The 21,992-nt window shown below is 34.7% G+C and overlaps 1 protein-coding gene across 1 annotated transcript; it reads right to left on the reverse strand.

Moving 5' to 3' along the window:
• Positions 1–417: 417 nt before the first annotated feature.
• On the reverse strand, positions 418–21,013 carry wg (Wnt family member 1 wingless). The gene is made up of 4 exons (XM_077441964.1): positions 20,518–21,013; positions 14,292–14,554; positions 3,465–3,763; positions 418–1,522 (listed from the first exon to the last, which is right to left on the reverse strand). The coding sequence occupies exons 1-4, from the start codon at positions 20,625–20,627 to the stop codon at positions 953–955; spliced, it is 1,242 nt and encodes a 413-aa protein (XP_077298090.1). The 5' UTR covers positions 20,628–21,013; the 3' UTR covers positions 418–952.
• Between the last annotated feature and the right edge of the window lie 979 nt (positions 21,014–21,992).

The following is a 21,992-nucleotide window of genomic DNA, read 5'->3' on the forward strand; positions in this document are numbered from 1 at the left end:
TTCAAATTTTACAAAACATATTTTCGAATGCTTATTATGTATACAATTGAAATTGTTCTTATGTGTTCCATTTAGTCATTCACCACTGTAATGAAACGTAATATAAGTACTTACTACATTATTATTATCACATTCGATTTCCAAAACTAATCTTTCGAAAGCACCAAAATTGTACGTTTTCTTTTACTTAGCTTATCATAAACATACACAATTGATGAAAATATTTCCTGCTCGCCATACACCTATACATACATTATATTACATGTACACAACAAAGTTGTCTCTCTTTCCCTTTAATACTGATAAATCCCTACCGACTTCGCATAAATAAAACGACAGATAAATATCTTACGATAATTGATAAATTAACAACGAACACAAAGCAATAATTTACCTCATTCTTTTTCACTTCTATTTGGTCCGTACTATAAAGTAGCAGTTCAACAGTGGCAGCTCGTACAAAATCTACAACTACCGAACAACCGGTTCTACCGTTGAAAAAAATACATACAAATACACAAACACAAACACATACACAATCATACAGAGAAAATTTTACGGACATATCTTTAATGAGACACCAAATTCGAAAAGAGAGAGATCTCTATGAAATATTCCGTGCGTGGAGTATGCGGATAGGTACAGTTAATTCGACGCGATATTGTAGATTCGGATTTTCAATTAGGCAACCCAAAGAAACGATCATGAGAACACATGTTAGTAATTAAATAATTATGCTAATTTATTCATTGATTCAAATTTCAATGGCCGTAGCAAGATCTCTCGATGATATCCATTAATATATGGCTGTTTTGTTCTCGCATGCATACATTATATACATTTTAGACTATATTTCGAATTTTATTCAATACTACATATTCACAATAAAATAATTTAAAATTGGAAGAAAACATTTTTTTCAATGCTTCACTGTTTCGGAATGTTTTTCTTTTTATAAGCACGTATGCACCGTCTTTTTTGTCTTGCACAATTTGCACTTCACTTCGCAACACCAATGAAACGTGCAAGAGCACCTTTCCATAACTGTCTGCTCTTCGGTCTTATAACCCCTACCACAACACATCAAATTGCAACCGTCCACTCCTTGAGACGTATCGTTGCATTGTCTGCCGTGCGTACCTTCAATGCCCAGCTTCGGGTTTTTGCTGCAAAACTTGGGCGACTCTTCCAGATAAACCAAGTCTTTCAGTCCTGGCGGCTTGTGGCCTGGATTGTGAGGCTTCAGTTGAAAGTTGTAGCGTTTCTTTTTAGTGCTCAATCCTGGACCGTTCGATCGAATGGTGTTGAACGAGGCCGTGTTGGTGTTGGGTCTGGGTCCCGGTCCTCCTTCGTTGGGTCTGAGACTGTTGCTGACCATGACTTTGGAAGCACCGTCGAAGCGATCTTTGAGATGGTCTCCGATTGCTCTGAAGTTGGGCAGCCGCATCCAGCACGTTTTGACAGTGCACGAGCCGGACATCCCGTGGCACTTGCACTCCTGGCGCATCTCCGTCTGCACGTGCTGCGGAAGAGATAAAAAGGCGATTGTTAAACTTTTGACATTGTGATTACTATTGTCAGGGGTCTTGGCCCACCTCCGCAGAGGAGCAAACGAGACTCGGTAGCTGGTTTGACGAGCGACAGCCAATGACAATCGCGCATTTCGACCATCATATATCAACGCGCTTATTGATTCGTGTGAGGCTGCTAGCGTGGGCGACGACAAACACTCCTCGCCCATACTTTATTACGTTACGTTCGAACTTGTGCATATTGACATTGATATAGAATGTATGATATGGATGTATTATATTTATATAATTCAAATATATGCAAGTGTGTGTGGGCGGCTTTCTACTGTTCACTTTCACTCGTTAATTAATTGCACAATAGGCAATACCGATATATCTCGCTTTTCACAATACACATACTTTTAGTAGGTATTTAATTTGAAAGATCGAGTTTAGATAGAGGCTTGTTACATTTCCAAACGATAAATTGAGAATGTTTGCTTAACCAAAAAGCCGAATTTATGTAGGTATATAAAATTAACTCTTTAGTAACATCAATTCAGAAAATTCCATCTCTAGCCCATTCATTCCGAAAGTCAATTTTTACTTCTTATTTATAAACACATAATATGTAGGTACCGTCCAGCCTCATAATTTTAATAAAATAATTCGATCAATGCCTCTATAGATTTTAAATAAAAATGCTATTCAAAATACATTTTAAAAAATATTTATGAATTAAAATGTATGCTTAATTCATATTAGGTTTTTTTCCTATCAAAATACAGTAATTTAAGATTTTTTGATGTTGTAATGATAGCTTTTAGAGTACATTAGAGCCATCATATAATCTATTACACATTTGAAGATTCCATATTAGTAATCAACAAATATTACATCCCACGTAAATCCATTTAAATTTAGTACTATCTCTACTCAATGTCATTTATAGAAAAAATGAAAAACAAATTTTCGCTCACAGTTAGAGGCAAAACTGAAGTCAATAATGTTCGTAAATTTATAGGCAATTGTATAACATAATATATGTATGTTTTAGTTATATTCTCTATTTTAAACCTAGCTAATTGTTTTTAACAATGCTTTTTTTTTACACACAGTAAGCGTTGACACTCGATACTACAATTGCATATTGTTCCCACTTGGCAGGAGTGTCAAATATTATTTACGGCATTGTACTATGAAAACGGACTAATAATGACGATGTATCTTCAGAAAAGTGAGAATCAAAGCTCTCGTTTATTATTATATTTGTTTGTGGAGTGCTACCGTGAAGTGTTCGTTCCATTCATCAATGGGGAGAGTGGGGTCCTTTTGCTGTCGCGCTCCTCTCTTGGCAGGGTGCCCCATGTAAATGCTCACGGACAAATTGGCCAAGGGAATACCTGTTGGCATGTCATCCGTCATTTTGTCAAGAGTCCTGCCGTTGCAGCCGAACCATCCTGCCCGTTTGTATTCAAATCATAAAGCTCGGCAATAAATCGTTGCCGCAGCGAACAAGTGGTGCTGCGACATGTCGATCGCTCCATTCGGAAAGCCTCGCTCTCAGGCAGCATGAAGTCATCATTTGCTCTCGAATTTCAATTTTATCGAACTAATTAGCTTTTTTAACCTCGCTCGACTCATAGGAGACTATGTTGCCTCAATATATCAATCGCGTGTGTGTACATATGTGTGGAAGGAACCTGTTCGACGCGCGTGTGATGTATAAAGATCGCCTCACTTAATGACTAAATTTGTATTTGGCTTCGAATTCAGACTAGTACACATATATTACGATTTAACGACTTTCAGATAAAAGCTTGAGATATTTGTCTCGTACGCCATTGGCGCTTGAAATGTCAGTACATTTCAATCACTATGCAGCTTTAATTTAAAAATATCAAATATCCCATCTATGTGGATTTAAATTCTAAATTTTATTTGATAACTTACCGCTCTTCCTGCTTCGTTGTTGTGCAAATTCATCTTTTCTCGAAGGTTTCTGCCCCGTTCTCCAGCGTCTACGAAAGCTCTCGAGAAGCGGAATCCGTAGCCGATGTTGTCTGAACAGCCTCCCCATTCCCAATCCCTGACACCAGCAGCAGCCGAGCCTTGGGAAGCGGCTGGGGCACGCACCTGATGGCTGTAATCACACGTGCACGATTCTATAGAACCTTCAGCACATGCACGTGCCACTGTGTATGTCACCGCTGCACTGGTGATTGCATAGATGAATGCAGTTTCGCGACAACCTATAACAATAGACGGGAGAAAAGATTAGTATAGTAATAATAATGTACATTAGGCTATGAATAATACATGTCTGTTGACTATTTATAAACTAAACCTGAGTGTGAACTTTCTATGTTTAACAATGCTACATATAATACATAGAGGAAACACGCTTCAATCAATGTATAAATAGAATACTCCACTATTCCTATACTATTCGGAAGGATGCGAGCGAAATCCATACAGATTTATTTTTCGCATTCGCATATCAATTATGGAATATACAAAGCCCAGAACGGGTGCACCGGATCGAATCCAACCAATTACGCAAACGATACGCGAATTCTCACCGCACAATGCGCGCATCTTCGTCCCACGCAAGTCCAAGCATAAACAAACAAACAAACGGACAGACAAACAAAAGTCGCAGACATCAATCATTTGAATAAGATATCACCGTGTGGACAAAGAGGGTCAGCGATCAATTGCAGCGCGGGGGCGCCCGTCTCTCTCTCTCGGAGCGTAATTGAATGCGCGTCCGCCGGGGCCCATTGTGCGGTCCAGCGCACCGAGGGCCCCGATCCATTCATCTGCATTTCGCATGCGCACGTGAATCGCCAAACATGTCATCCCGCTGACATCGTATCGCTCATTAAGTGGGAGCCCCCGAAAGAAGAGAGCCGGGGAGGAGAAACCCTCCCACCGCGAGCGCACCGGGGCCCCCGCAAACACCCAATGAATATATTTCAAATAAATCCCATTCGGCTGACAGACCGGTCCCCCCGTCTCATATGGGGTGACCATACATATATTTTTACTACCAATAGCTACAGCAATGATAGTCGAATTGACTCCACAGCAAATATCATACATATATTAATGTAGTCCTCAAAAATGTGAACAAAAACGTATTTTAATAATTCTATTGATCAGGATTCAGATGTAATAAGAAGAAACAAATACTTATATTAAAACTAGACATTCACCATCACCTGTTAGATGATAGCCTCTTCAACACGCTTCCACTCGTCTCTGTTTTGCGCAACTGTCATCCATCTTACCCCCACACATTTTCCTAAATGCATGTACCCATCTTCCTTACGATCTTCCTTTTAACCTTTTACATTCTCTCGGGTACCACTCTACCACGTGCCCTACCCATTCATTCTATCCACTACATATTATTTATCCTCTACCCTTGTCATATTTCCCACCCACGTGTTCCGCTTCCTACCTTTCCTCGTTGTGTCAAGCATACAGCGTTCCATACTTCTTTGATTGCATTGTACTTTGTGTGGCAACTTGGCTTTCAATGTCCAAGTTTTTCATCCATACGTCATCACTGGCGAAACACATTGATGGAAGGTCTTTTTCTTTTGGCAAAGTGTCATTTTTGATTTAAAAACGGCGCTCATTCGTTCAAATACACTCCATCCTAATTTCATAGGGTCTTTATTTCTATACATATATTATATAAACGTTTTTTAAGGGAAGAAAATTCGCCAAATAGGCAAAAGTATCTTTGACGCAAGACAATAAATTGTAGGCCATTAATTTACCTATGTAATACAAACAAACGATAAAGTTGATTTATCATGTCCTAGCATTTGATAGTATTGTTGTAAAAACATTGACGTCCTTTAATTATTAAAAAGTGCTATTGCACCCTTAATTTGTGCTATCAGGGTGTTTAAATTTATTTACTTTACCCTCAAAAAAATTCTACTCGATTATTTATCGTTGAGGTTGATTAATATATATGTATGTACATAAATTCAATGAAGAAAGGACAAGGACCTGAAAAGCCCGGACGTCTGGTAACCCTAGTCTGGACCAACTCTGGGATATCTCCTCTCGTTGAAAGCGCTCTTCGCTTATCCACCTCGCTTTCGTCCCGATCCATTATTTATATTGCACGCCACGTGAAAAAGAGCCATATACCGGAAGGGGGCGTTAAAGCAACTGCCATTCAAATACAAAAAAAGATAAATATATATATATATATGTATAAATTCAAAGTCCAGCGCTCATTGAACCGGGGGGGTATAATAATTAATGGTTGAGGATTTGAATTAAATTCACATAAAATACAATTAAAGTGAAGCTCGCGCATACATTGTACACTCGCGGACAAAATAAACAACCAAAAACGCATCTCCAACCGTACTCGCATTATGCGCTTTGTTGCGTTTGTTTATTTCTGTTTATTATTGTTTATTTATTTATTTGTGGACGTGTGCATTTTTATTGCGTGCAGATTAGCTTCGTGGAAACAATAATATCTCATTATTAGCGTACGTACGATGCGTGCGCCCCGCGGTCAGAATGTACAGGATCGGCACTGGGAGATTTAAGGCCGCCGTTAAATATTTTTACAAGCAATTAAGAGCTCTTGATGCACTCTCATCCGTCTGGTGAGTGTGATTTATTCGTCGGCCATTTTACGCGCACGATTGTTATTGCCGATTTTTTTTTTTCATTTTGTTTGTGTGTTGAAGTCTTGTGCGGGATTGACGGTAACGGTGGTCGTCGATGCAAATATTGCCGTTAAATCTCTTGTATATTTATGTATGTAAATACGGAAGACCACACGTATTTGTTAAATGCATTAAATAAATGAATTAAATTCCGATACATTTATAGTGTAATTGTGTTTTTATTGCGTGAAAATTGCTTAGGAATCAATAATAGTCACTTAATTCAAAAATGCATTTTTATTTTAACAAATATCGAAATTTGGTTAATTTTAAATATTTAATTGTGTTCTTTTAAGGATTTGCTTCTACTCATCATTGAATTACTTATTTATTTATTTGAGGATATGGTTTTATTGGATATAAAAAATGGAGCAAAATTGAAAGGAAGCTTAAAAAGAATCGTGTCTGAATATGGGGATACGGAAACGTATGGGCGAGCAGTAAAAAAAATTTGCATTCAATAAGAGATTTCACACGGGTCCGAAATTGTACCCGGATTGAGTAGGTAGGTTTTTTCCCATTTCTTAAGCAAAAAAAATCGATTGTAATCGAACGTGTCGAAATCGATACAATTAGAAGGGGTATTCATCGAAAGTTTGCGCGCAATCTTCGCGCAGTCACAATAGACGAGTTTGACGGCTCATAGGTATGTACATCTCGTTTTTATTTAATGATCTCGTGCCGAATCTATATTCATTAGTGACCATTATGGATTTATTTTATACGAGATGATGATGTAGATATGCTTAAAAAAACGATATAAAGTTGAACTATGAAGTGGTGTGGCGTTATTGATCGTGGTCAGTCCCGGTCGTGAGTCAATTAATGGTCACAATTAAACGTGTGCAATTTGTTACAGATGTGCCCGCTCTTTTTGCACGAATTCGAGCAAAAAATGCGTATGATTTATTGTTGAAATTTATTTGTTATTCGTTTGCGACGAGGCTAAAATGCGTATATTCAATCGCGTTGTAGGAATAATTATCGTCGACGTATGTACTAACGCAATTGCAAAACACTATAATTTTCATTTTATTGCGTTTTAATAGGCGGTATGTTTAATAATTCGAAAGGGAAACTCTCTCTCTCTCTCTCTCTGATTCATTAAAATCGCATTTTAAAAGAAACTCAAAGCGCATGCATATAAAATCTTTGCCACACACGTTACGATTTATGTCCTCTTATATCTACATATATTTTATTTATTTATTTTAACGTGCTGGACACGCGATTACAAGATCCTGTACGTACGCAAAGACTTGTATTATGTTGTATGGTGGGTATATTTATACAATGTATACATTACGAGAAGATTGAGATGTATGGAGGTGCACCTGGAGGCGCCCCTGCTGAGTGACCCGTGACCTCAACAACATTTCTCTTTCTGGTGCCCAAAGCCCGTATTACAAATATATTTATTCAATTATATAATTATTTAATGTGTGAGCTTATGATAATTTATCATTCGCTCAGCCACTCTGCGTTTGCAGTGTGTAATTATGCTGCACATTGTTGCTGATGCATAATAGGGGTTTTATTTTCGTGCGATTTTGTGAACGAAACTGTCAAATTTTTTCGCAGTTTTCTCTGTAACTTTGAGCTCTTCGATAAATTATTACGTTGCAGTCAACAGCAGCAGCCAGTAGGAGCAATAAAGCCATCACTCTGCATCAAACCGTGACGCAATCACAATGATACATTACACGCCCAGTATTTCATTTGTGCGCGTTCATTCAAAAACGAGCCTTTTTTCCCTCCCCGTATGTCCAAAGCACACTCTCCTCTCCACGGAACCAATCGCTTACAATCTCGCCTGAATAGGCATTTCCACGGCCCAACGGCATTGTTGCTGCCAAGCGCTATAAAAAAGATGATTATTGCCAGTTATTTAGGCTAATAACCCGTGGACAAAAAGCTCTCTCTCTCTCTATTTCTTTCTATACTTATATATCTCGACACAGGCGGGCTACCAACCACCCTCGTCCCCTTATACAATGTCCCCAAACTGGCTGACCTACCTGTAGGTATAATGTAAATAGATCTAATATGTTTCTGCTAAACATAATATAATATCTGTATTCAATTCTACTTCTGCTGTTCAATAAAAATTCTATCAACTTGTACCTGAATTGTCTTCATATTTTGAACAACTTTTCTTTCAAATTTTCACCTTGTATGTATGTATACAATACAATATATTGATTAGTGGACGAGTGAACTGACGAAAAGCATATGAAAGAAATATAAAATTAATACTATCCATTATTTTTACAAATATTCAAATTGAAACCTCGCTTTTGATCTCTCTCTAAACTCTTAGAACGGGTAGATCCAAGTATTTATATGGCTGATTAAAATATATTGTTATTTGTGTATTTTACTAATCGATCAACTACACTGAACAACAAAAAATCACAGTTTTACATACCGGAGCGGATACTAATTAATATTTACTAAATTTGACCCATTGAATTTGAATATGACAATGATTTTTGTTGGTTTCTTCCGTTTATATGACATATTAACGTTTAAAAAATGCGCAATTTTTTATAAATCCAAAATCCAGCATTGCTGTGCCAAAAGTGAGTATACGAATCAATAGTCAAGTTCTATTGATTGTGATTTTTTATTGCTTTAAAATACGTATAATTAATGATCTAGCAAATTTTAAAAGTTCTTAATTAACTAGCAAATTTTAGTTCTTATATATCAAAAATGCATAATATTTACGCATTTCAAACAATTCAATCTCTTTTCATTTTTCTTCGAACTACAATAACTAATTTGTCAAATCATTGGAGCCGATGAAAGGTGAGAACTACTACAATAGTGCTTTGACTATTAGCATAATGAATACCTCAGGTGTTATAATATAACAGTTCTCGTTCTTTCAACCGGCAAGGACGAGATATTACGGATCCTGAAACGTTTCCATTCTCTCTGTTTCTTTTTTTTATATCCTTTTTTTGTTACGTGTGTGTGTTTCCCTTAACAGCAGGGTGCAACATTATCTCTACATCTGACGAACGGAATGCTAGTGTGACTATTGTTCAATGGAGTTGTAACTTAATTAAAAGATTTCACAATACCAAACTATGGGGTCGTTGTCAAAAACGAAGAAAAAAATATTAATTCGGTATTAGCAATATTATATAATATATGTACATATATAAAGTATGTGGCACATTCGTGTGCGTATGTACGGTTTGATTTCATATTGTGTGGTCGCCGCAACAATAGCTCCGGCTACGAAATACCCCACGCAAGCAAGAGAGATGTTAAGATGCGGTGATTACACAATAGAAACATCGGTGTTAACATGTTCCTTTATTCTACCTTCCATTCTTCTATACGTTGGCCTACCTATCGACACACAAGGGCCCCGACTGGACTTCCTCTTGTCGTTCGGGACATATTTTTAATTTATTGACTGCGCCTCTGGGGCTCATTTGTAACGGGGATGATTTGTAGTCCCGTTTTTTTTCTCTCGCTTTTTATTTGATTTTCCCCGCGTTCGTGTGAATCATGAAAAATCGCTATCAGTGCAATACATTCGATGCCAGGAACCGTTTCCTGCCTCGTTATCAAATTAATAGTGGCATTAATCAAACGGCGTACTTAAATAGTGGCTACTTAACAATATATCAATAGAGGCAATGGTCCAAATATAAAAAAAATAATCATTCTCTTCAATCCATGATTCCCAACTTTAAACAATTTAAACAAACTGCAATTTATTTTTTTATATCAAAAGGTATTTCGGCTTGTAACCTAAAGAATAATAAATAATATACATTTTGTTGTTTGCTTAAAATAAAATATGTATGTCGTATTCAAAACCTTAGTACATAAATCGTAATATAAAATCTTAAAAGATTACAAGGTGTATATAAATTTACTAGTGTTGTACCCGATGACATATCATCGCATGGATGTTGGCATATTAAGTTATTAAATAGAAAAAATTAAAAGAAATGTGTCGTCGGTTATGTGTTCGATCCCCACGCGGTCGAATTTTTTTCAAATACCTTTTAAATATATTTAATTGTTTAATATGAAAAAAAAGGTAAAAACTACCTACCTACATACATGTTGACAATATAAAACACCAAAAGAAAAATTAATTAATCAAATAAATTTTCATTACATAGAAACATTAGTAGCGATCAGTATATATAGAAGTTTTTTCTTTTGTTATTGTATTCATATATACGTTTTGGCACTGGTTTAGCTGTGACGTACATATGTGCATATTTATGTCGAATCGAAACGACTATTATAGTATGGCGACCGTAATCTCAGACAGACATTAAATATATGATTTTTTTCAATATTAATAATTGTTAATCAAATAACGGCAAATTATATTTTTACTTTCTCATAAATGAATATTTAATTGTGTAGAAATGTTTTAAATTCCTATAAGTGCATTTTTATTTGCATAAATATATAGAAAGTTGTTTAATTAATTGTACTCGTTCGTATACAATGTAAATATGTACATATCCTTTTTAACTAACATGTACTTGACTTTCTCCTTTTTGAAAAAAAAAAGAAATTTCTTATTATGGCAGCTAAATAGAATATATTATATATGTAATTTAATGATTATAATATAATAAGATTTAATATTTGCACAATTCTATTAATTGCATCCAAATCTGATACGCGTCATTAAAATTAGCCCACCCGCATTCCGTCGAGTTTCTTCGCGTCGCATTTTGAGAGACCCTGTTTTAAATCTATGTAAACAAAAAAAAAAGGTTTTTAAAACATAGTTATTGTCGGACAAATAAATTAGAGCCGTCGCCGGGTTTTTGATAGTCGACAAAACGGTCGGGACAAGTGTGATGTCATCATTGGTCAATCGATGCGATCCGTATCGGAAGACCAATAGTTTCTTAATTTGGGCGCCTCGCTGCCGAACCACCCAAAATGTCCAAATAGTGTAAATCACCCGACGATCTCTCAGATAAACCACCGAAAAAAATATTATATTCAAGTGGGTATATAAATACAGAATAAACGTCGGAGAGACACGCGGCATTCTTGGGCAACGTGGAAGAGAAAATTGTGGTTGCGATTTTATCAGCGTCCGATCCAGAAGGGGCAACACAGACGCGATTTACGACCGTCGAATATTTTGATTAATTCTGGAAATTCAATATTTATCTACGTCTATCGGCGCGCGTACGGTTGAAAGTTTCAATTTTGCGCGATTGTCGTATGAAACGAGAGGAAAAGACACGTATCGCCGTATTTCATCGGCGCGTTATCTCGCTTCGGATCGAAAGAACGGGCAACGTATCGCGCTCTCGGCCAGGTAATTAAATTTCACCTGACAGAGTTGACAGTTTGTATTAATTTAAGGGATTTTGAATATCGGAAAGATCCCCCTCCTCCCACCCACTTCCCCCGATCCGATAGAGATGAGACCCGCTCTCGGCCTCTCTGATGGAATTTTTATTACAGACCCGAACACCCAGGTGTTGTGGGCGCAATATACACACCTAGCTTTATACGATTTGCAGTCATTTTTGCATTAAGTAGTAAAAAAACTAAATTTGATTAATACCATTATTTGATTAAAATCAACTGATCAAATTTGACTAAATATAATATAACTAAATATAATATAGTATTACACACTTCAATTTATAAGAGTTGTGTATAATTATAATATTCTATATTACCATCCAATCTGGCATATTTATATGTACTCATACATATATATTCATCATATGATCCGTTATATTTGAAAGTTGCGGAAGTCCATTTTTCAGTTCAAAAAACACTATTTCCGTTTGACTTAATTCACAAATTGTTATCACTTCTTTTAATTCGATATATACAGAATCTCGGAAAAGCAGAATAAACGTATTACAGGCCGCTAGTATTTTTAATTATTGTTAAACGCAAAAACATTATATTTAATGTTTTGTAAAATAAAGAAAAGTGGACTTATGTCACTTTCAAATATAACGGCTCATATATAAACACAAACAGCTTCAAAGTATCAATATTTAAAAATGAATATAATATACTTAATATAGAAATATTTTCTAAATTAATAGCGTATTTAAATTTTATGTTAATGCAATGCAAATTTTCTTTATAAAGTCTTTTGGTTTATTATTATAAAAGTAATTATTATGTGCCACGATATTTTTAGAGTAGCTTTCTTATTAATATTTTTATAGGCGAGAAATTGATGCTAATATTTCTATTAGTTTGTAATCGTTTTCCAAGTATGCGCTTTACATAAATATATATCAGAAAAGTGGCGCCAGTCGCCACAAATCAATCTAACGCCGCTTTTATCACCTTAAATCTAAAGAAATGTAATGGCTTAATTAAAAATGTTAAATGTAACCTTTTCATTGCCGATTCGATATCGAGCTTGCATCGCCATAATTGTCGTGTTATCTTGACTATAATAATTAATATGAATGCGCGCGTTTTAATCATCCCCGCCGTTTTATATCATCCTCACACGTTTCGGCGGACGAATGGACGCCCGTTACTTTTTACGATCTCTAATTAAAACGGCGATTAAAATACCCGTCCGTCAGATTTTGGTCACCTTTTTCTCGTCAAAAAGAAATACGATCCACGGACTTTTCGATTCGGCAATTAAAAATTCCGAACGATTCGCCGATAATCGGACGAATCGGATTCCAAAATAATTGCGTTTTATTGTTTTGTGTGCGGTTTGCGGGGGGTGGGGGCGGTCCGCGTCGCGAGAGCTGCACGTGTAATGCGCGCGCGTGCGGTAGGCGGTCTGCGCCTCACACTCGGTCCATATAATTATGATACTTCTACATTAACCCCGGGCAATAACGCTTTACGTCTAAATTATTTTCGGGCTTTCGTGAAAGAAAAATGGTCTCTCGGTCCGAATCGAAACGCTCTTTGCATGGGTGGCTCTCGATTTGTTTATTCGTTTATTTATTTTTGTTTTTCGTTTTTATGTTTCAATTTTGTTGTGCCTCGAGAGCACCGGTCGCGTTTGATTTGTCGCTTTTGTAAAATCACTGTATAATGTTATTCGTTTAAAAAAAAAACAAACACCGCTTTATATGATCAAGAACATAATTAATAAACCAAATTAATTAGCTTCATTTTTCTATATTATAAATTGTTATTAATTGAATAATTATATTATGGCCAAATACTTTGAAACTTAAATATTATATAAGACTATCTAAATATATTATAATATTAGTAACATGTAATGAAATATAAATCTCGATTGGAGCCACCGTCAGTCAGTATTGAAATAAATTGAAAGGATACTAATATCTGAAGGTATATAGATTTCTTTGCGTACACATAATACATACATATGTATATATGTACATACCTTTGAGCCCCGATATCTGAAAGTGGCATAAGATCACTTTTCTTTATTTCGAGAAATATTTCGCAAAACATTAAATATAATGCTACGCGTTTATTCTGCTTTTCCTAGATTCTGGACATATCGAAATAAAATAAGTGATAACAATTTGTGAATTAAGTCAAACAGAAATAGTATTTTTGGAACTGAAAATGGACTTCCGCCACTTTCAAATATATATTAGATGATTGCAAAAGTTCATGTCTTGTGCACTTATTCAATATCTACAAATTTCTTTCTTTATTGGAATGAATCCTAGAGAATTTGCTCAAAATAAATAAATAAAATTTAAACGCTATATTACAATTGCTAATTTGAATTTTCCAGTTACGTATTTACTCACTTTACGATTTTCGTACACTTCCATTCACAAAGAGAGTAAATGTTTATGTATAAATTTTACGTATTGGGTTGTTGCGCTATTTTTGTCTTATATTTATTTATTCGAGTTAACGATTTGACACTTGCTCTTCTGCTGATAATTTTAAGTGCCAGACGTCGGGGCTGCTGCACTGACAGTAGTCGATATAAAACAGAACATGTATGTGTGTGCCCACAGGGCCGGCACTAGGTTAATAAAAGTTAAGGGCATGCCTTATCTCGCGAATTGGATCAGATTGATAGCTCTTTCGAATGGTCTGTAGGGTGTGTGGATGGATGGGTTTGACTCACCTTTGTCGACGATTTTCCCGAAGAGGTTTTTCCTTTTTTCGTAGTTGTTGACGGAACAGTTCCATTGTCGATTTCGAAACTGATATTGACACTCCTGTATCGCCTGGTTAGCACCTTTTATTACCGCCATTAGCACGCCCGGATTGTCCGTCGCCAACTGTAGTTGTCGCCGCCGCAGCATCTTCAACATGGTCTTGTTCACGTGGGCTCCCCCGGGCGCTATCGGCCTCAAGTTGTCCGGCTCCCCGACTTTGGCTATGCCCCTGTCGATTGAGAAATGAATTCATTAAAAAAAATAAAAACAAACAAATAAAATCGGTATCGCTTCGCCCGGGATGAACGAATTTTCTCACGGCATACATTCTATGTATTATACATATTCCGGTCTCTTTCCGAATGTTTGCTCAAACTCGACTAGACAATCCTATTACTGCTCGTTTTTCTTCGTACAAAACCACTTCCTTTCGTGAAACAAAAGCTATCGGTCAACATTTACACTTTTTTTATCAACGAAAATAGTCTGCGTCCTTCCACGACAGACCTAACCTTTGTTTGCTTTCACTAAAACAAAACGCTACACGAAATGACATTTTCAATACGTTTACACATGCACATATTTTTTATACTTAGAAAAACTGCGTTCATTTGAAAATTAATTCACACAAAAAACTAATCTTAATAATAGAATTAAATTAAAAATATATATTTTTTTTCAATACATATTTTTTAACATCTCCAAATAATTTTATTTCATTTTATACACTTGAAAAGACGTCATATCTAGCTTTATTATTAGAATGATAAACTGTTATATTTTGATAGTATGCTATGAAAATTTATAATTCTTCGAGTTGATAGTTTTCCCCGTGTCACTAACCAGATGTTATTTAAATTAAGTCTCAATGCTGTAATTAAATCTCAATATATAAATTAAAAAGCTGCATCTGCTGTACGATTTTTCTGAGAAATTTTCAAGCTATAGGAAATACTCATCCGTGAATGAGTATTGTAAATATTGGTAGTAGGGGATGAATTTCTTCGAGTTGTCGTTTTTGTGTCCGTACGATTACAGTTTGGTTAGGTGTTATGTTTAGTAAACCGTATAAATATTGAATTTCAATGACAATATTTAATATTTTGACATATTAAGTGTCAGTCTTATTTTTAGAGCAAATAGCGAGCTTTGTCGAACCTTTACTTTCTTTGTTCACGCTCGAGCGTGAAGTGTTTTCTCATTTATCAGATAAAAAATTCACACACGGGTGTCCCCGATTGAAAATATTATGCTAAAAATTTGACATCTTTAATGTTTTATAAAGTTTGTATGTACCTACAAGCCAAAGACGCGCTTCCGTATTAAAAATGTAAATTTCGACAAAATGTTTATTTATGGAGCAAAATTCCATCAAAAAATTAATTCAGGAATTCATCTTATTTATATTTTATTATTAATAGTATGAACGTGATTAACATTAAACAATGACGATTTTCATGTGACGTCGAATGTGAAAAAAAACTGAAGAGGTCCGCTGGTGTTTACTATTTTAAATCCTTACGGATGCTCAAGATTCATTCAACACAAATCTTTAAATAAATATTTGACATCGTTTCGAGACACGATTTATTTATTTCTGTCGGGTTTTTGTGGTCAAACACTGGCACATTTCTCGTTTGCGCATACGCACGGCGACACTTCCTGTATTATTCGAATTTATGACCGATATTTTGAAAACCGCATTCAGATGCGAAAACATTCAACTATTCTTACGTGAGATGTAAAAAAAAATTAATTAATTGTAGCGAGTCGTTAATTTCTGATTTCTCAACGTCCATTTGTTGACAGCGCCTTATCGTATGTTTTCATTATCGTTGTAGTCCATCATCCACAACGGAAACTATTTATTTTAACGTTCATTAAGTCCAATAAAAATTATTACGGCAGTACAAAAATATATATGCACTCATTCAGTGTATAATTATGCAATGTCATGATTGGTATGTTGGTAATATAATATTTACCTATACTTATTTAACCGAATGTCTCAATTTAGGCAAACGTTAACAGTAAAAACTAACGACTTTGACGTACATAATTTTCGATATGCGACTACCGTACAATTTTTCCAGGTCTGTCCAACAGTGAAAAGATGATGTTTATGAGATAACAGCTAAGGCGCTGTTTATCGTAGGTTTTAATCAGAATTTTTTCTACTAAAAAACAACGGTAACCTCTTAGAATTTATTTCTTGTATAATTCTTATCGTATCAAATTTGTTCTTAGCCTTAATTAAAAACTTTGTTTAATTACTATACTACAAATTTGCTTATAATTTATTTATGGTGTCAACCTAATTAAACACATATAAAATTAAAATAAGTAAGAAATCCAAATTTCAATTCAAGATGAAAATAGATCAGTGATGACCGTGAGAATGTTTTGAATATGATTAGGCATTTCGGTAGATATGAAAACTCTCCTCACACTCGGTTTAATTTATTTTTAATAGTTTTGTGTCGAGTTTAATTCCTGAATTATTACTTATCTTGTTAATGTTAATCTATTAGGGTGCTTCAGTCGTTGATTGACTTTATCAAATAAATAATGAAAGAGGTTTTATGTGAGTTGCCACTTCGATGTTCAGTCACAAAGTGGTGATTATTGTAGCAGCAATACGGTTCAAGAGATACCGTGACATTCCACGAAACCCCGTCGAACGATTCTGTACCTTATTGACGAAAAGTCGAGGACGTGTTTTCATCTGCACCACGTTATTAAGTAGGCGTTATAACAATATACGTGTATATAACCCGAGATAGAAGTCGTGTGGACTAACTACACGGTTAACGATTCGGCGAACGGGTTAAATTACGTAAGCGATTAAGGACGAATATTTCTCGCTTATCTTATCCGAAGGGTACAATGTAAAGCTATTAGTTAGTCCTTAATTGCGTTGAATAATTTGATCTCCCGGGTGCCATGTCGTCGATATACGAAATGAGACCTTTATCTGCGCGAGAATATCCCGACCGACGACGCATTATAACATTAAGGCAACTTTATATTTTTCGTGTTTTAAAAGTATGAAATTCGATTTATTATCTTAAATTTGTGTGGAAATCAATTGTGAGCTCGAAAAATGATAACTTTTCTGCGTGCAAAAATTTAAGTATTGTTGGAGACATCAACGCTCGTGTACTTATGAAACCCAAAAATTACACGCAGTACTAAAAATTGAAAAATAATATTTTATTTTATGGTGATGCTCGTTTGCGATTTTCGCTTACTTTATATGTATGCTTATAAATGTGTCCGTACATATATCAAAAGTAATCGTCGCTTTGTATCTAAGGCACAGAGTCCTGGTCACGGTGCGGTGCGAAATGGATAGGATAAGTGTCGCAAACGAAATACGGACACACGTGATTTCGCGACCAAATGTCCTCAAATATTCACACACACTCGTCGGAGTATGCAATGTCGTGCTCTGGAGAGTGTGAGAAGATGCGTATCGTGACCGTAGAGTTTGCGTAGTTTTAAACGGAGGGCAAGCGGTCTCTTTATGTGCCGCCGCAACAATTACTTTTGCGTACACGTACTACGTCCCTCCGAGGGTGATACGCCGAGATAACATAATTTCTGATGTATATAAATATAATGGCGTTTCGTTGTAGATCGTCGATGTACCTTAGAGTGTTTTTTTTTTCTTTTTTTTTTTTGAAGTCGCGTGCGTAGGTGATTTTTATTGGGCGCGCGTTCGTGCGCGTAACCGTTTTTGGGAAAAACAACACCAAAACATCGCTTAATTATGCATGACAAATAAGAATTTTATTCAAATTTGTATTGACTGCATACTCGACGTGAGGTATGCTGAATAAATTCGACGTATTGAAATTACCGAAGAAAATATCCGTACGTTCATGCAAATATAATAAATTCAAGGTTTCATAAAAGTGCGTCCAATATTATTGGAAAATCATTTAAAATGTTTAATCAATTTGATTTGAGGCATAACTATTTTTTTTTGTATTAGTACTTGGATTCTATCTTATTATCTATATATAATTATTTTTATTTGTAAATACGCAACTCTTAAATCTTTTATTCGATTAGCTACGGAGATTAATTTTACTTTTCTCCAGGTATTTTGAATTAAATAAAATTGATAAAAATATTCTATAGAATTTTCATATCATACTAATTTGTATGCTAATTTGTTTAGAATGAAAAATATTTTCAAGCAAATAAAAATTACAAATTTTGCCTGGCAGATACATTTTTATCTCTTCGTTTACGAATTGATTACATTCCACGTCGATTTTGTTTATTAAACTATCAGAGTTATAGACTGTAGATTTTATATGAGCGTCCATCATTTTGATGTGTTTTTAAATGTCGTTGATTTGATTCAATTATACAATCATCATTTTGACTTATAAAGCATTTTCTAATAACAATAAAAATATGAAAATACACAAGTGTGCATAAAAATTTCACCTGATACTCGAATACTTTTCACGAATTCCTTCATTTTTTGTGATGCATCATCGTTTTTACGTTAGCTTCGATCGATCTCGCTGCAAATTGATACCATTGTCGCATGCAGTTTTACAAATGCAACGCTCGCGAAAAAAATTACGGAAACGATGAGAATATATAAATTCGGTCGACACTTTTAAACTTGACCTATTTACGTTGCATCACAAATTACATACGCAGTAGGTGTATATTTATAGACGTATCAAATTAAAAGTTGCTCACTGTATTCGGCCACTTGAGCCGTTCGTCAGTTTAAGTGTGATGTATGGATACCTCAACTAATTTATCTCCGATTGAACGAACTCGGAATGCGAGCTCTTATCGTTACCGAAAACATCGTAAATTAAATTGAAACGTTCCTCATCTTAGTACACTCGAATGCACTCGGTTGAATCCCACGACCAAAACAAAATACACAATTTGACGATTTAATTTTACATTTTGACACACCTATTAGTGGGTGCATAACTTAGCATTGAAAAAATCGAACGTCTCAAATTACAAATCCACATTCGACACACTTGAAGGGTTAATCAACGTGTCATAATAGCAAAAAAAGTATGCAATCAATTTAAATCGTATTAATTTGCATATTATATTTATTATTACAAAAGTGAAACATTTTTCAAATGCAACTAAAATTTTAGATTATATAAAATCATTTCATAAAAAAAATTTATATACTCTAGTTGTATTATGTTAAAAATAAAGACAATCTCTACAACGAATTGTAAACATAACAAAAGAATGATTTTAAGAGAAAATTTTGCACAATAGCTACAATTCATGTCTTTAAGTACATATATAAAATAGATATACCTTTTTACTTTCATCCCCTTACATTCTAAAAGTCTTACTGAATTTAATACAAAAGCAAAGTTTTCGTTTTATCATACATTTTTTTTATATATGCGTGTATATATTTTAAGTATTTATATCATACAATGATAAAAAACGTTTCCAAATACATATACCGTTCACACATAAATATAAAATTAATAAAAATAATAAAATAGGTAGACCCGTTTACCTCCATCCCTTAACATTATCTGCTTTAGGTCATCGACTTTAGATAGTCTTTAATTAATATTATGTATTAGATGTATTATGAACATTTATAAGGATTGTAAATAGGTTTTTGAGCTCTTTTTCCTATTATGCTTTAGATTAACATTAGAATAATATAATACTGTGATTACTAACCAAATTAAATTAAAATTGTAAAATAGAAAATGATCAGTAGATCAGTAGCTATTAAAATAGATATAAGATGTATTGTGAACATAATTTCGTAATAATAAAAAGCATTTAAAAATCAAAAAATCCCTTAACATTATAAAAGTCCGACTAAATTGAATGTAAAAGCAAAATTTTCGAATCATCATACATTTTTTATATATCCATGTACATATTTTAGCCATTTATAATATCACACAATAATTAAAAAAAAAAGTGTCAATACATACATATACCGTTCACACATAAACACAAAATTTCACACTAAACGTACATACTCAACAATTACGTCAACAATACAATCCAGTGACGTAATTGCCGTAATAAATTCCAATTTAAAAACAATGCTCGGTGCTACAAAAATATGCAATTGCGGTATACAAAAACCGCAAGTACTAATTTGTGCTGAATTACGTTGTAAAAAATTGTACACATTTGTCTATCGACACTTACCACCACATGCTGCCTCTGCCTCTTTTGTGCTTAGCGTTGCCACCGGTCACCTCGAGCACGGACGCCACCACCACGAACATCCACAACCACTGCATTTTATTGAATTGCATCGTCGTCGTCGTCGACTGTCGTTGATTATTTGATATTATATATATGTGTGTGTGTGTGTGTGTAATTTTTGAAAGAAGTATATCTTTGAAGCACTGTTACCGATTGTTCGCGCGCGCGTTACGACAGTGGCGAGAAGAATGAGAAGAAGAAAACCCTTCAGCGAGACATATGCTGAAACATGTCATGATTTATCTAAGTGTCACACGCGTCGTTTCCATCGATGTCACGTCTTGTTCTGGTATTGTTTGTTTGTGATTGATTGATTGTTATTTAGTTAGCGTTGTTGTCACGCGCGTGGCGTGCCGGTGTGCGCGAGCGGTCGAGCGGGTGGCCGCGCGGATCGATGGCCGATCGATAATTGAGCGGTGAGTGTTGCCGTGCTTGTGGCTCAGCCGAGAAGCCTTGCCCGGACCGGTACGGTGGGGGTAGCTGGAGGCGGGACTTTGGGGTAGACGCCTCTTGCACCCCCTCCACAGCTTCTCCATCTGGCGGCTCTACATCGCACACAGCAAAATCATTGCAACTCGCCAAATCTAAACTGATGACAAATTCCTCATGAATGATTAATTGATCGTTCGTTCGGTTACGTTTTGTTTTACCTATCTTATTTCAATGCTGAATTTTTTTTTTTTTTTTTTTTTTTTAATTTTAAGCATAATGGCATACATACAGTAAAAATTTTAATGATAGAGGAACAGACCGTAAAAAATATCAATATGAAAGTCAATATTTAATATCCTATTAAAGTGAGCACGGCATGGTTATACGGGTCTACGTGACGAGTAGGGATCCCAAATATTCGTCGACTTCAACTATTCGAATATTGAATAGTAAATCAAGAGCTATTCGAATATATTCGAAAATGAAAAAAAAGGTAATTACATATAAACCAAGCATAAATTTGAATGAATCGTCTTATCATAGTTGCCATTGAATTCCAACTAGTTTTTATAGCCAATAATTTTTTATTTTCTTTTTTCATTATGATTTCTTGTAAAAATGTATATTTCGCCGGTGACTTCTTAAATATTCGTATTATTTTTCTGATGTTTTCTAAAATTTCGTAGAGATTATTATCGATCTAAAAGTGTTCTTCAAACATTTCCGTATTTATGTAATTAATAAAAATCTTCTTCATTATCTTTATTTTTATCACAATTATCCCCATTATATATATATGTATATATATATATATATATATATATATATATATATATATATATATATATATATATATATATATAATATTTTTATCACAATTATCCCCATTATATATATATATATATATATATATATATATATATATATATATATATATATATATATATATATATATATATATATATATATATATATATATATAT

Source organism: Arctopsyche grandis, chromosome 12 (assembly GCF_051622035.1).
Source record: "Arctopsyche grandis isolate Sample6627 chromosome 12, ASM5162203v2, whole genome shotgun sequence".
NCBI lineage: Eukaryota > Metazoa > Arthropoda > Insecta > Trichoptera > Hydropsychidae > Arctopsyche > Arctopsyche grandis.

Excerpts from the sequence above, each read along its gene's own strand:
- wg (XM_077441964.1), bottom strand. The coding sequence starts at position 20,627 with ATGCAATTCAATAAAATGCAGTGGTTGTGGATGTTCGTGGTGGTGGCG. Across the intron at positions 3,764-14,291 it reads CGGGAAAATCGTCGACAAAG|GTTGTCGCGAAACTGCATTC; the intron begins GTGAGTCAAACC and ends CTATTGTTATAG. Across the intron at positions 1,523-3,464 it reads ACAACGAAGCAGGAAGAGCG|CACGTGCAGACGGAGATGCG; the intron begins GTAAGTTATCAA and ends TCTCTTCCGCAG.